Source organism: Lissotriton helveticus, chromosome 11 (assembly GCF_964261635.1).
Source record: "Lissotriton helveticus chromosome 11, aLisHel1.1, whole genome shotgun sequence".
In the NCBI taxonomy this organism is placed as follows: domain Eukaryota; kingdom Metazoa; phylum Chordata; class Amphibia; order Caudata; family Salamandridae; genus Lissotriton; species Lissotriton helveticus.
The window spans coordinates 938,821,582-938,838,311 of record NC_136072.1 but is presented as its reverse complement, the minus strand read 5'-3'; the positions used below and the strand labels follow the sequence as shown (position 1 = coordinate 938,838,311).

At 41.3% G+C, this 16,730-nt stretch overlaps 1 protein-coding gene across 2 annotated transcripts in view; it reads left to right on the top strand.

Moving 5' to 3' along the window:
- The window catches only part of LOC144792322 (rab5 GDP/GTP exchange factor-like), a 172,101-nt gene that overhangs the window by 42,350 nt on the left and 113,021 nt on the right, over window positions 1–16,730 (top strand). For both annotated transcript variants that reach the window (XR_013602537.1, XM_078667278.1), the window contains exons 4-5: window positions 1,441–1,589; window positions 10,931–11,000. Coding sequence is in view for 1 of the 2 variants with exons in the window: in XM_078667278.1 (XP_078523404.1) it covers window positions 1,441–1,589; window positions 10,931–11,000 (219 nt within the window). In the remaining variant the exon portion in view is untranslated. The remainder of the gene's footprint in view (window positions 1–1,440; window positions 1,590–10,930; window positions 11,001–16,730) is intronic.

Here is a 16,730-nt window from a genome sequence, read left to right as displayed (position 1 = left end):
ATCAGAGCGCTTTCCAAGGTTCGGTAGTAGAATTGCAATATAACATTTGTACAATGAGGTAATAAACAAGGCAATTTGAACATTTCAAACAGTATTCTTTTTAAATGAGGTAAATTAACTAGGAAAACATTAGTCAAACAGATCGTAGATAGTAGGACTGGTAGAAAGCAAAGTTAGTTAGTGAATGAAGAAGGGGGAGGGCGTGAAAGTGAAGGGCGACTGTGGAGAGTGAAGGGTAAGGGGAAAGTAGGTGGGTACCACTCGAAAAATAAAAGGGGGGGAGGTGGTCGTAAATGAAAGGAGGGGGGAAGAGGGTGACACAATAAGTAGAGGGGACCTATACAGTCAGGGCAGGGGTAAGAATTAGTGTCCAGTGACAAGGTATTAAGGACCCCAGTATTTGTTGAGAAGGTGCTGCTTGAGGTCTTTTTTGAAGCTGAGGTAGGAGGGGTTGCAACGTAGATCTTTAGGGAGGGCGTTCCAGACGGAGGGCGCTTTTCCAGAGAAAGTGCATGACTGTGTTGATTTCTTTTTTTAACAAGGGAGGGACTAGGACGAGAGCGTTAGTGCTCCTCATTGTTCTAGTACAGCCAGCTTTGTGGAGTTTATCAGAGAGGTAAGATGGGGTGTGTTGTGCCTTATGTTATCTCCTTGCTTGCTGCTCAGCCAGTATGTATGTAATGACTGTATGGAATGTTGAGTGTTGGATGACAGAGTGTTGGATGACAGAGTGAATAGAATGTTAGAGTGCCTGGTGTGGATGTGGAATGACAGTTGATGAGAGAGGGCTGAGCAGTGAACATCCTGTTCCTGGTGGGGTTTTTCCTGATATAATCCTGTTCATCTTACTTCAAATAAAGAGCTTCAAGAATCTACCTGACCATTCATCATTTTAATACACTACAGGGTGTTTTTATGAAGGGCTTTGTGCGTGATGCAAGCAGTCTTGTAAGTGGATCTGCCTTCAATAGGAAGCCATTTAAGGTCTTTGAGAAGGCGGAGATGTGATCAAACCGTTTGCAGTCGGTAAAAAGCCTGGCAGCAAGGTTAAGTACGGATTTGATAGGGGCTAGGTGGACTTTCGGAGTTCCAGAGAGAATGGCATTACCATAGTTGTGTCTAGACAAGACCAGTGAATGCACCACTGATTTTAAAGTCATCAGCAGGAATGAAGGGTTTAATTTTCTTGAGATGATGGAGTGTGAAGAGAGCACTTCACATCATTTGATAACCGTTAGCCTTTCTTCGGGCTCCAGATCACCTTTGTCATTCTAGTTTTAGCCTATGATGGACAGTAGAACAGAAAATACACCTACATTAAATCATCATAAAGACATGGGGTCAATACAATGTATATCGTATAGGTCTGAATAGCATATTGGCTATGTCTTAAGTCTCCTTCAGTGCTCCTGATTTTCTCTCTCTCTTGATATTTTGCAGATGTGCCGCCGAATTCATTAACTCCCAAGACCTCTCTCCCAATTGGTACTGGCGACTTCACAGATTTTCTGAAATCTCTTAGGAAACCTGCTACTCAGTTCATTCAGAAACAATGTGTCAGCTTTATTGAGAGCATGCAAGCAAAAGAGGTGGGTTTAGAAACTTCTGATTACCAAGAAAAAGCATGCAGATGACTTTTTATGTCAAATAGGGATACTTGTACTTCAGATCACAGGTGCCTTGTGTAGGACAATTCTCTTTTGTGAGGAGAGTTTCAGAACAGGGAGCAGCCTGATAGGTTCCTTTCGGCTCTTTGAATCATGGTAAAACAATGCTTAGAATTTCAGTTTTGGACGCCTTGTGGAAGAGAGAATCACATTCTACATCATATATGAAAGAGTTGTTCATAGTATGAGACTTTTGTATGTTTCCGTAATTAGGAAGTCCATGTTTCTAGTGTCCTATTTTCAATGCAGTGCTGAAGGTCACTCTCTAGATTGATGCTACACACTGTGGCATACAGTGCCACAACTCTTGCTGTCTATATAAGCAAAAACCCTTGTGCCATGCATGTTCACTGAACATGCATGGCACAAGGGTTTTTGCTTACCGTATGGGTTAAGGGTTATTCCTCACCGTCTGTTCTGTATGTTATGTGTCTATGAATGTTAGATCCATCTCTGATATTCCATAAGGTTCTAGGAGGCTCGGAAAGCGAGTGGCCAACGTTTCACGCAGTGCTGTGGGTTTTCAGAGATGGGTAAGATTGGAACTGTCGCTTACACTCCATGCACCGCTGAGGGGCTTTCCCAGTGAACAGACTCCTATGCTCCATACAGCACTGACACCTAGGAAGACCGCTCTTTAGTATAACACATGCATAATTGAACGTCTCTGTAAATAAGTAGTGTCTCATATGTCATACAGTGGTGTTAAATCTTGGAGGAGTCGGTTCTTTGTAGTGCTAACGGTCTGCAATGGAAAGGAATTAAGCATGTCATTTAATATGCTGTTTCTTGGGTCTCAATAATAGGCAAGAGCAAGGCACCCTGCATCCTAAAATAAAATCTCATTTATACATAACCCAATGTCGTTTGTAACCAAATCCGACTTATCCTATTCAATAAAATATGCAAATATATACTTATTAGCACCAGTTTTTGTTGTTCCTCTATACATGACAAGTAATAGTCTGAATAGTGTGGCGATCAGAGCTTCAACCAGCACATTTCACACTACCGGCGCTTATGTGCCCTGCGCTTTCTCAAGGCTGAAAATAATATATGCAAAACATGTGATCTTGAATTTTGCATTACGTCTTGTGTGTATCAGGCTAAAAAAGGAATACTTTGTGAAGTATAGGAGAAGACACACTCGAGGACCTTACTTCTGTGTCATGTTGTGTAGAGATAAAATTATGAGGCTCTTCCACAGGACGATTAAGCACATCGGTTCCTCTGTAAAGTCTGCCCAAGTTGCATATCTCTGATTGTAGAGCTTAATAGTAACTGCCAGTTTGAAGATGAGAGAAGCATTGAACTCAATAACAAGAACTCTGCAATCAAAAAGAAGTCACGCTGGGGTTGCCTTGGGTGTAAAATAAGTCATGGGCCGTTGTCTTATTTCATTTTGAAAAGTGTCTTGGAGACCTTAAGATAGAGAAAGGACTCAACAAGTTAGAAGTGAAAAAACATTGGGTCCAGCTGCTTTGTGAAGTCCTCAATGGAAGATGCGGTCTGGATTGGCACTTAGGTCTGAATGCAGTCTGGTAAAGGGCGCACCATAAAGCTCCCTTTGGTCAGAGGAGGTTTCGAATCTGTTGGCCACCATCTTGGGTAAATGAAAAATGTCTGGCTGTTGATGTTTGACAGCTATACCTTATAGTCGATGCATTGCTTGTATTTTCCCATCTCCTTCAGCAATCTTAACTGTTAATCATAAGCACTGAATATATTGTCAAATCATCCTCATTTGGATCGTTTGAGTTGGTTTTCAATTATATTCACCTTCCTGAAAAGCAACATGCCTCTATAGAGAAATGGTTTGCCTTGCACGGGTTTCCCAGAGGCCCTGGCTAAGCTTCAGAAGTAAAATGGATGCTTGTAGGAGTATGGTGTCTTGTAATAGTGAAAGACCTACTAACCTCTCATTGCTGAATTACAGACAAAGGGCCACCCAACCCGTGCAGGGCTCCTCCTACAAGCTTAACAATTGTGAATCACTCTTAGGAGCTAACCTCTAATGAGAATCTTGACCAAAATGTGGATTTAAAATATGAAAATGTAAATCAAAGTTGGAAATCGTAATGGAAAAGGAATAGCTACTACATTGGGCATCTAAAGCCATAGGGTACTAAAGGTCCACAAGTAAAACGGTTGTTTGCCTGTCTATGTGTCTTGTGTGGCCAACTTTGGAAGAAAAAGTATCTACATTGTACAGGGGGATTAACCACGGTGTAGATATGGTTCAGCTGCGCTTCCCAATGAAAGGCCATTTTTTTATCTATAACTGTTGTTCCTATGGGTGGATCTGCACCAAATGTGCAATTCGCTTATTTTAAGGGTGGTGAAAAAAAGAGATATTTACCTCTTTAGCTCCTATCGGAATTTTTATGTGTGCCAACAGCCAGAAATACTCCATGGATTTGCACCAAACTTGGCATGAAAGTAGAATTTCACTTGGAGCGTGTGCTTTTATTGGTGTGGGGAAAATGAGTTTTTGAGAAATAATGGTATGAAACTGTTTGAAGCATACACAAACAGGACATTATTCACGTTCCAAGCCATACACAAAACTTCCATTTGCTAGTGGTACTAGGGAAAAGTTAGTCAAGCAAGAGTAGAACATTGTGAGTGGCATGAGTTTTTGGGTGCATTGTGTACATTGCATACTATAACTCGTGTATTTCAGTGATTGTGTGTTTGAGCCAGTATGCATAACTCAATTTTTATCTCTCAAAAGATGTCTAGAAGACCACTGATGGTTAGAGAGAAGATGAAGCTTCAAAGCAGAAAAGATCTGAGTTAACTAGAAATCTATATAAAGATGGACCAGTGAGCATGGAAAAGAGGCTCATTCTACCTTAGCTGAGACTCCTTCTCTGCAGACTCCTGCAGAGCGAGAACTATAAAGCGATATAGCACCTATGGACACCACGGCTTACTGTCCGCATCGAGCTCAAGGACATCGCGGACTAATAGATTTGCCATTTCTTCCCTGTCGGGTTACTAGGCATTTAGGAGACCATTGCCCTTTATAGACATGCCTCTGCTAGACATGTTGGCAAAATGTTCAGTGTCAAGCAAGTCTCAACTTGTCTCAAGACCAACCAGATGCTAGACACCAACTTTGAATTCAGCGCTCTTGAGGTCTTGCTCTTGAGGTCTTACTCTACTACCGGAAATGGCGTCCCTCTGGTAGAGGTTGCAGATTGGTCTTTTCCTCATAGAAACTCTCCTCTTGGGTTCTTATCATGAATCTCAACAAGAAGGTTGTACTTCCACACTTTACATGACTGCAGACAGTGTTTCTTCCAGCATCGACACAACTTGCTCTCCATGCTGCTTCTCCTCGCCGAAGGCCTCTGGCTCCAACACCACTGCTTACCTTTCTGCTTGGATGATCTTTACCCAGAATGTCTTGCTCTGCTCCCAGGCATCACCCACATTGGTTTTCTTGTCACATATCCAGTCACTCTCATAGAAAATAACTTGCACATAGGGTCATCCTGCTATGGGACTCCCTCTTCACCTACGGACCTCTTCATCGCTCCTGGAATTAAAAAATGGACTCCAGATCTGGATGTTCAACTGAGCTCTCTTTAGCAGTACTCTCAGCATCTGGATACCCTCACGGGTGATTACTAAATCCAGATTGATTGAAATCCAAATTGATAATTGAATAAACCTATGCCTAGATCACCAGTGAAGACATCAGCCATTTTCAAGCTGCTTCCTCCAAGATCTGCTTCTCCTCTTACGAAGCCTTTTAATTCAAGTTCTGCTTGAAGATACTATGGCCTTCCCTCGCAACTGAGAGGACAAGGAGGTCATCAACACTCTGCAGCTGCAGGGAAGGAGTGACTTTCTTTTTAGTCTATCGTGGCGTGCCAGTCCAGTAGAGGGAAGCATCACGAAGCATCTGCAGGAGTGACAAACAATCATGAAAGACCGATGACTGCTAATTGTTCTGCAACCTGGCTTCTGTCAAGTTCAAAGACCCCCATTTCCCAGCCCCAAGAAGCAGTACCTCTGAAAAAATCTAATTGTTTCTGTTAAAAGCCTCTTCTGCACGAGATAAACAGCCTATGATATAGGCAGGCCTTGAAGACTGTTCCCACATCCAAAAAAGGAATTTATTTTTGTTACTTTCTGATTCAAAAGAATAGACCGAAGAGCGAGTTCAGACCCTTCCTCAAGCACAAGTCAGCCAACAAATGGATACAAAAGAAAAATTGAGAATGTTTTCAGCATGTGCTTAGATCCACCAGATCTCTCCCAATTCCTTCGGATTGGATGCGTGCCATAGACCTTTAGTGCATCTGTTGTCTCGTTTCAGTTGCTGCAAAACTTTTTTAAGACTTTTGGTGGGCAGCTATCCTTAACAACATATAGTTCTTCCATTTGGTATAAAGTCTGCAAAGAGTTCTTTTTAGAAGTGCACAGCAGTAATGGCGGCACATATACGAAGTATGGAAATACTGGTCTAGCCATATCTTGATGACTGGTTGCTAAAGGTCCTACACTTCAACAGGGCCCTGATTATTTCAAGTATGGATCACCACGTTCTTGCACCTGGTGTTGCAAGTCAGTTATGTCCAATCAGCCCAGTCCATCTGCTATACTAATATGGACTACACCAAAAGCAAGTAAGTTTCGTTTACAGCAGACACTATCTTCCATCTGCCTGAATTGTCTCAATTCTCAGGAGTTACAATACCTAACAGCCTGCTAAGTTTCCACTCTCTTCGTGTTGATGGAGTCTTCTATTTTATTGTTTAAAATTGCTCATCTCCACATGAGACCATTCCAACAGTATTTCGAAGACCAGTTGTCCCAATGTTCATGGAAGTGGAAGGATACAGCAATATCCACTCCTGCAACAAGAATTTTCAGTGATGGAAATCTTAAGCAACCCGCCTTTCCCAGTACACAAATGGAGCCATGATTGCCTCTTTGGTTGGATCCTAAGTCTCCATCTATAAGAGCTTAGAGCAACTGCCAGTAACCGGATAGGATGAGATATGTGCCTCCTTCAAAGATCAATGTACGTTTTTCCCAGCGTTTAAAGGCTGCAGCCTACCTAGCTTAATATGAACACAACTCTGAAGTCCACTAAGGATCAATATATTAACTTATATTATGAATGGCACAGGACCTACTGAAGGTGAAATATGTCGCCACCAGGACTACTTGTTCCATGCTGCATAGCGTGCACAAAGCGCGTGTCACTAAAGGCGGGGCTTGCAAAGGTGGAGCTCCCTGTGACTGTTCAGAGACCTGAAACCCCTGATGAAGAAGCAAGTGCTTTGAAACGCGTAGGGTCGAAAGTGAAGTAAAATCAATTTTTAAAGAGAAGTGTGGCGTGCTCTTGTCCTTTGAAAAACACCGTTGGTGAAACTTGTGGCAGGTGAAACCGGCTGATGGAAGATGCGGAGAGTGCGCACCTACAAGCTTGGACGTTTGGTGGATAATATATATGTATATGTGTGTGTGTGTGTGTGTATATATGTATGTATATATATATATATATATACACTGAAAAAACCATAGGTTTCACACCAGTTATAGTTAGGTGGAAATTTTACTCGCATAAAACCATTGAAATTCCCACGTTATAGTTAGTTGGACTCACTATAACTTGTGCGTACAATGCACTGCTGATGACGTCACATATTACACAGTGGCAGACCTCCTATCAGCATAAAATAACCTTTGACACACACATTCAAAAATAGAAACTAACATTTTCTTAAAAAGGAGAAACCAATACCAATTACAACAACTTATTAGGTAATTCCAACATCTACATACACATCCACTCATTCACCAACAGTTCTATATAGTCACTCATGCATGTACTTACTCATCATATGTACTCATACACCTATACATCATGTTACACACTAATACTCATCCATATAGTTACTCACACACAAATTCACACATGCAAATAAACTATCAAAAAACCATTTACTTGATTATACTGCTATATACACACCACTACACATACTTCTACGGAAACATATTTACTCTCTTAAACAATCAATTATAAAAACACATACTCACTAACCCACCCATACACATAATCATCCACCCATACAGTCTTGCACACATGCTGTCTTCAAAATACATACAAATAGTGAGTCACTCATTCATGCATCTGTGCTCTAAGTAATATCCCCCACCGAACCATACAGACACTGATACTGATACTGATACTCAAAAAAACAACTAATAACCCATATACACACTCATGTAGCTACTCACCAACCCATGCAGCCACTTATACACAAAGTGAGACACAGATACAGATATTTAAATATTTAAACATTACTCGCTAAAATATGTATTCACTAAGATACATTTAATAAGTCAGTTAACCAATCAATTTTACACAAAAAACATCCATTTAGACATTTATTTACCCATTTATTCTTCCATCAACCTTTAGATATACATATATAAAAAATATTTATTTTTCAGAAAGATACACATTCACTGGATGATGTCATCAGTGATGTCATTTGAGATGTCATCAGTGATGTCATGAGTGATGTCACTGACCATGTCATGAGTGATGTAATATGTGACGTCATCAGCAGTGCATTGCACGCGCAAGTTATAGTGAGTCCAACTAACTATAACGTGGGAATTTCAATGGTTTTATGCGAGTAAAATTTCCACCTAACTATAACTGGTGTGAAACCTATGGTTTTTTCAGTGAATTTAATAGGTTTTTTAAATGCTAATTCCTAACTATAACTGTTGTGAAACCTATGGTTTTTTCAGTGAATATATATATATATATATATATATATATATATATATATATATATATATATATATATATATATATATATGTATGTGTATATATATGTATGTATATATGTATAAATATGTATATGTATGTATATATGTATAAATATGTATATGTATATAATTTCTATGGCAAAATGAAACCCCTCATTTTGTTCCTTTTCAAATTAAATGTATTAAGTGTTACCACTTTATTCCAATCAGGATGACTTCAGGTGTGCCATACTTTTGTCATAAGTAAGACTGTTAGCGTTCTAGTTGTTCTTTAGAACACTCTGGGACATTCTGTCATTGGGCTATAGTTGGGCTACATCTGGCTGATATTTGGGCTACATTTGGGCTCTTTTGTCTCTGGTGGCCATCTTGGGAGACTGCATATCAGAATTTTTTTAATGAAATATAAGAGGATTTGAGAAGTCACTCAAAATGTGCCCTAATTTTTCTTTCTTCAGCACTAATCATAATTTTTATGGCAAAATGAATCCCCTCATTTTGTTCCTTTGCAAATTAAATGTTTTAAGTGTTAACACTTTATCCCAATCAAGATGACTTCAGGTGTGCCATACTTTTGTCATAAGTAAGACTGTTAGCGCTCTAGTTGTTCTTTAGAACACTCTGGGACATTCTGTCATTGGGCTATAGTTGGGCTACATCTGGCTGATATTTGGGCTACATCTGTCTACCAGTCCCTACAATTTTGCCAACATTTGGTGGAAATCCATTCAGCCGTTCGGGCTAAGAGTGAGTCCAACCGCCCTATGGAAATTAACATGGGGAGAACACGTTTTGGGACCCCCTTTTATCTCGGTCCCCGCTTGACGGATCCCCCCGAAACTTTCAGGGAAGGAGCGGAGCGCAGCGAGGCAAAGTTAAGGAAAATTACAGGCAGATCCCTCATTCGGCGCCAAAGTTATTCCCAATAGAATTTTGCGGATTTCCTATGGAAAACGATCTTAACTATAACTACCTACTGGCGCCAGTAGGTAATATATATATTAGTGTGTGTGTGCCTTGAATAACGCCTGTTATTTGGAACACCTATACTAAACAACACACGTTAATTATACAGTACAGCATAGCTAACGTGAGACAACAATTCTTATTGCCTTGCTTTTCATTCTCGAATCAGTTTATTGCCGGAAACAGAGGCATTGCTCGCAAGGTCTAATTATTGTGATGATGTTACACTACACTGACTTAACCCCTTGTGTGCAGAGTGTAAAAGCTGTAAAAGGTTTGCTAGAAAAGCAGGCAGTTGAGGTGGGACGATTCAGAGTGTTTATGCTGTGCTCCACAAACAAAAGCAGCTGTGCACGTAAGCTCAGGATCTCCCCAGAGTACCTAGCTTGGGATTTGCATTTGTTTGCTGCTCTCCAAACTTGTGAATGTTTGGTTATGGCGTGTGCTGGTAGCCCCTCTTTTATTTGGGCAAAGCTATGCTTCACTAACCAACATGGATCACGTGTGGCAGGAACTGCTTTTACTTATTCCACATTACTGGCATGGTCCTACACCAAGCCAAATCTGTAACACTATGTCTGGAAGGGTACGATGCCTTTGTAAGTTTTTCAGCTCAGCATGGATGGCAGTAGCTAATACAATGTTTAAACATTTGCTTCAAAAATGTCAAAATGCATTATTTGCTTTGTTACTTCTTAGCTAATCATGGGTAGAATAGTGCTATTCCGCGTCTTAAATTTTGCTAGAAAAAATTACATTTGAGGTGAGCAGATTATAGTGCTGTAGGCATTGGAAATGTGTTCAGCAAACAGAAGCAGCTCCTCACCTATGCCAGGACCTACCCAGAGTTCATAGCTAGCGAGTTGCATAATCTTTGCAGCACTCTCAATCTGTGTTGGGTTTTGATTTATACTTGTGTCTTGATAAAGCTGTGCTTCTCTGACTAACTCTAGGAGAGCTAAATAAATGCATCCGAATCTACTTTTATTTTTGCAGGCTGGATTTAATGTTATTATGCCAAACCAAAACTGTAATACGTTGCCTGGAATGCTAAAAAGCCTTTTCAGCTCAGCATGTATAGTACTAGCTAACCCTGGGCTTAAAATCTTTGCTGGCGTAGGAAGCTGTTTGTTATTTGAAATCAGTACTGTTTTCTTTGGCATACATTCTGAAAGGAGAATGCCATTGTGTGTGCCACACAGTGGTAAGGATCGTATATGGCAATTTTATATACAGCTTTCAGAAGCTAGGCCCTTCATAGGAGCATGGATTCTTATTTTGATTTCAGTGTTGGTTATCTTTCATGAAAGTTTAGCTGAAACTCAGTAGAGAGGATGGCAATTTCATGCATTTCATTCATTGCTGAATGTCTTAATATGCAGGTGCTTTCATTTGTATCCCATGTTGTTAAGGGTGGAGGATGGGAGTTCTATGGAAGTAAGATGTTGCCTCTATTGAATCTGTCCTATCTTGTCTATATTATCCATTAACAGGACATGCTGGTGGAGGAGCAGTCTGATACGGTTCAGGATTTCTATCAGAGCATGACTAACCATTTCCAAGGTAAGGACCCGCTCATATGTATACCCAGCACGCAGGCAACAGTCAAGCTCTGAAGTTACGATTTATAAAAGCCTTGAATCAGCAAATATATTGCTTGCCTCCACCCATGAGTAGGACTCAAACAAACCCTCACGATTTGGCTCTTTTGCAAGTCTATGCCAACCTTGGCAATGATCTGTGTATAGCCAGATACTGCGTCTTTGCTTTCGAAGTGCTTTGTGCATTTATCCTCACCCACTGAGTTATTTATGACGAGGTAGGATCCCTTGAAGTCAGAAGTCTAGAGTGAGCTAATAAGAAAGGTGCAAAATCTTGAGATAAAGAGGTACTTCATCTGTGAATTGCTGACTGAAAAAAATGACCTCCTAGCTCTTTTGTTGAATTATCTTCCTAGGTTTAACTTCAGAAGAACGAGGTTATGAGATGAGAGGTTGTCATTTTCATGGCTGGCTTTACAGCGCAGCTGTCACCAGACAGTCACGTAAGCAACACTAGAGAGGGGCTTTGGCTGTCCACATGTTATGAGCCAGGAGTGCATGCTTTTATTGGGCAGAAGTAGTCTGCTTCCACAAAAAAAGTGGTTGACCTCCATGCAACTAACAATTTTATTCATTTAGTCAGCTGGCTGTGCTAGGACTTTCTAGGGGCACACACATCATTGTAATGCTATTAGAGTGTCTAGGTAATTTATGTTGTTTGTCTTTCACTGACAGCAGCACATATGGGAGGAAGGCAGTCCTCAACCTACATGGATTTTTAGACCTGACTTGACAATGCAACTTTCGCTTTACTTTTTAGCCTACCGTAATATTAGTGTGCAGTTCTTTGCTTCCACACAAATACTTAGCCATTCCCATGCTATCTACGAGTAATGCCTCATATTACCATACAACATTCCTGTACAGCCAGACATTGCATTGCTCATCCTTGTTCAATTTTGGATGGTTTGATTCACTCAGAGTCTGAAACCCCACAATGAAAATTGTACGGCACCATGAAAGCAAGACAATTCAGAATGGAAGATCAAAGAATACACTCCGAAATATACCCTTTCAATACAATATATGTAGTCACTTCTTTAGGTGTCCACTTGTGTATTATTCATAACTTTACAATTAATGATAAACATGTTGGCTTCCACTGTTCCCGCGAGAGAGAGAGAGAGAGAGAGAGAGAGGGGTGGCGAGCTGAAATTTCTCCCCCCTTAATACTCAACATTGTTCTGAAGCCACATTTGAAACTGTTTGCAACAGCAGGTAGATGTTTGTTGTAATGCTTTTATACAGAGAGTTTATAAAGCGAATGGCCGTTTTTCTAAGGGACCTCACTCACCACCTTAATTCTATTAGGATTGTGGAAAGTAGGAAGGAAAAGTAAGAAAGTGAAGAAAAGAGAACTGATATCTGAAAACTAGAAAGAAAAAGGAGAACATTCTGAGAATAACAAATGAGTAGACAGTCCGGTCTGTGTCGAGAGGAGTCAAAAGCCTGTCTTCACTCAGTTTATGCTCATTTCGCTCAGTCACTTGTGATTACTTAGTCTGTCTCATAGAAATACACAGAATAAACAGGCTGGGCATTTTCAATAAAAATGTATTGAACAGTTATTCTGGTGTAGAATAGATGAGCTGCAACTACCGTTAAGCAGTACAAGGTATAAATGATTAGCAGTACGATAAAGGTAAATGGATGGTATAGCTCTACAATCTTACGATAGTCCTGAATAAATATGAATATATAAAACACGTGATAAAAATGCGTACTCCTACGATGCCTCCCTAACTAGATGTACCCAAGAGTACCTAGCCTATGTGTAGGTGTTAAGCCAAGACTCCTCTAGGATTTAGTCAACCCAATTACCTGAAGTGAGAGACTGTGGGACCCCGTCCTGGTTCCGAGTTGGACACCCTGCTGGGAATGTTAAACCACTGCAAGCTGGAGTGTCTGCATTCAGGAACCTCTGCGTCTCTGGTCAGTGTATCAGCCGGGAAGTCTCGGTCTGCCCTGTCCGCTTTAGTAAGATGTTATGTTAATTTCTAAAGCGTGCGTTCACAAGCAGGTCTCTTGGTGCTCGGATTAGAGTTGAAGAAGGCAAAACCGGAAACAGTCTAATTATGTGCTGGAGTAAAAAGCCAAGTCTTAAGCAATTTTCTGAAACACAGATAGTCTTCTTCAAGTATCAGGGTAGTAGGCAGAGAGTTCCACAATGTCGGGCCCAATATAGAGAACCAAGACCCTCCCAGTAGATTCATATGCATGGATCTTGGGGTGCACTGAGGGGAGTATTTGAGGATTCTTGAAAATATGAATTCGGGACCCATACCATGTATGGCTTTGAATAGGATGCATCCTGTTTTAAACAGAGATCGCTGCTCCACCAGAAGTCAGTGGAGCTCTTTCAGCAGCGGTCTAATATAGCATTGTCCATCTTGTTGGTAAATAACTCTGGCTGCTTGATTCTGAATCATCTGCAGACAATGCTTTTTTATTTTGCAGGAGGCCAAGATACATCGCGTTTCCATAATCAATTTTGGAAAGGATCAAGGCGATAAAGATTTGGATGCTGGCCTCTCTGTTGAAAAATCTTCTGATCTTTCGCAGCTTCCAAAGTTAGACAAAGCAAGCCGAGGTAACAGTGCCAATCTGTGAGCTCATAGAGAGATCCGAATCTATTTATATGCCCAGACTGTTAATCACAGGCTTAGGGAGAGGTGACGCCTAACTCCAAAGGCCAGTGTGCGGGAGTCCAATGTAGAAGTTTGTTTTGGGAATAATGATTTCGTTTTTTCCCGAATTCAGTTTTAACTGGTTGCTGTCACTCAGTTCTTGATGAACAACATTGAGTTCCTAACAAGTTCCTCTGATTTACTCTTCAATGGTAAAAATTAGCTGAATATCATCAGCATAATTATACATTTTAATCCCCATCTGACGGTGTTTGGATACCAGTGGGCGTATATACACATTGAAGAGAATCTGGGTGAGCGAGGAGCCTTGCGGGACTCCACTACTCATATTTACAGTATTGGACTTGTAGGGTGAGAGCCATGCCGATTGCTCGCAGCCCTCTAAAAAGGATCTGAACCAACTCAAGGCAATGCAATCCAACAGTATTTCGCGGTTGACTGTATCGAAGACTGCAGACCGGTCTAAGAGAACCAGTGCAGTCCACATCCACCTGACCTTTTAGATCATCTATAACGGAAAGTATAACAGCTAGAATTGAAATTCAGATCTTCAGATACGTTGTGTTCTAGAAACGGAAGTGTTAAAAGTGTAAAATAACCATAGCTGAAAGTACTAACTTCCTCCTGATGAATGAGGGGGCGCCTCACTTTATAGACTCATTCTCCCCATTGACTGATCCCTCACTGCAGAGCAGGTCTTGTTTTTCAGTGTCCCTTATTTATTCCAAGGTGAATGCAGTTCATTCAAACACACAATGTCTGCCACATTTGTGGTGGAGGGCAGGCATCAACTTGGACTTGCCATGCCTTTACATTTACCCTGCCCTGTTTAGCTATAGCCCTGCCTCATTCTCACACAACCTGTCTGAAAACAGGGATGTCTCAAGGCATGGCGAAACACTAGATCACTGTGAAACACCCTGAAGACGCCTTAAGAAGAAGTACAATTTAATTGTAGGTTTCTCTAGATCGTTGACGCAATAATGTACTGGTCGCAACTAGGAAAATCTTCTGTTTCTGTTTATACTTCGGTAGGCACTTTTCACTGCCTCTGGCCATCTTCTATTCAAGAGGGAAAGAGATCATTGCCCAGATGCAGGAACAGAGTAGAGGGGTGCGCCGCATTAATAGGGGAACACTGCAGGGTTACCAGGGTCACAAGGCTGCAATACCTGGCCTGGGGGTTCAGCGCCATTCTTGGGCTACAGTGGGCCAATATGCATTTCAGCCTGTAAATCTAAGCCCTGCACTCCCCTTCTAGCCTACCTTTACTTCATGCTAAGGTACCTCCAGAACCACCCCTCAGCAGTTAGTGGGCGCCATCCCATATGGTGGGAACAAGGCAGCTGTTCCTGACAGGTTGCAGAACTTCCAGGTTCATATTCCTGAATCTAACCAGAGGATATGACAGCCAGGGAGCTAACCCTGGAGCTCAGATGTCTTTCTCAGTCTCCACTATTCTTGGACCGTGGCACTCGTTAATGAGAAATCCTGGAATGTCAACGAGTGGCAGAATGTGCACTGCACATATGCCGATCACTTAACAAAAAGCACTGTCCCAGTGCACATATTCTGATCACATGACATAAAGCACTGTCCCTTACAGTTGTGCTGTATCAAACGTTTAAAGATAACGTTTTCAGTACTAGATGTATTTCCCTTCTGGCACATGTCCTCAAAATAGGATGTTCTTAAAGCAGTCAGCTCTCATTGGCCAACCTCTGGCCTTTCTCTGATCTAACTGCATTTCAGGAGTTGCAGCCTCAAAAGCTGTACACTTTACTTCAGATGTCAGGACAGTGGTAACACATTGTTGTGCATGTGACACCCATCACTATTGCTCCCCAGTGGACTGTCCATTTCAAACCTTTGAGGTCATCAGCTGCACTGCCTTCAAACCCTCCCACACTACTTCCCTAAACTTGTGTGCATAGACTTATTGGTTTTCCACCCCAGCTTAGAATTTCTCGGGGCTCATCCTCCAGATTGCAGATAAGTTCTTCAAGATGCCAGGCATACAGTTCATGACTTAGAAAAATACAAGGATGGGGCAAAATGGCCCACATGGATAGTGCTTTGCTTTAAGCAAGGCGTTCGTTCTGTGGCCCAGTGTAGCAGATGAGCTAGCATTGGCCCCGGTGGTACAACCTGCGAGTCACCCAATATGTACTCTCTTGTAAGAGAATGATCCACTCCTCCTGCCTTATACCCCCCTCATCTCCAAACTCAAGTCATAAATTGAACTGTTCCAGGAGGATTCTGGTCTCGCAGATGGAGTCTCAAATTCAAAATGGTCATCATAGTGCTGAAGAGTATAGCCCGCACACCACCCCATAAGTAAGAGGAAAACACGGAGCGCAGTCTGAAAAGTACCTCTTGGAATAACAGCACTGCAGTCAGCTTCCTCATACACCTACTAGGTATGATGACTTGAAGTGCATGGAGTTTTAGGACAAGTTTGTAGGCCACTGGCTAGAAGTCTCTCCTCGGGCCCCTGGTGCATAAAGCTGCATCTCATCAGCAGAGGAGTCCCTCACTCTGAGTAACTGCACGGAGCGGGTGGACCTTTAGTGTATGACCAAACATAAACGGATACTCCCAAAATAATTTAATTTAAAGTGGCATGGGAAGGGATTGAGCATAGACAGAAAAAATAAAAGGGAAACCTCCCTAACCAGATCGGCATTTGATACAAAAACGCAATCAGCGACACGCCATTGGCTTACTTATTTTTTGGGGGGGTTTTCAAACATTAACACTAACACGTTCATTTGTTTCAAAATTATAAAGTTCATGCATTAGTAAAAATTATTTTTTTTACGTTAGTTTGACAAAACATTGAAAATGTATCAAATATAGCATTATACCTCAGTTCAGATTAATGAACTTTCTCAACCCAAATACACTCCCACCCACACACTTTAAAAAGCTGCCTTTGGTTAAATGATTACCCAAACAATAAGGAACAACATGACTTGAACATATTGTTGGTCTTAACCAATGGGTCTAGACTACAAAATATGTGACACGTTTCATCAGGACAG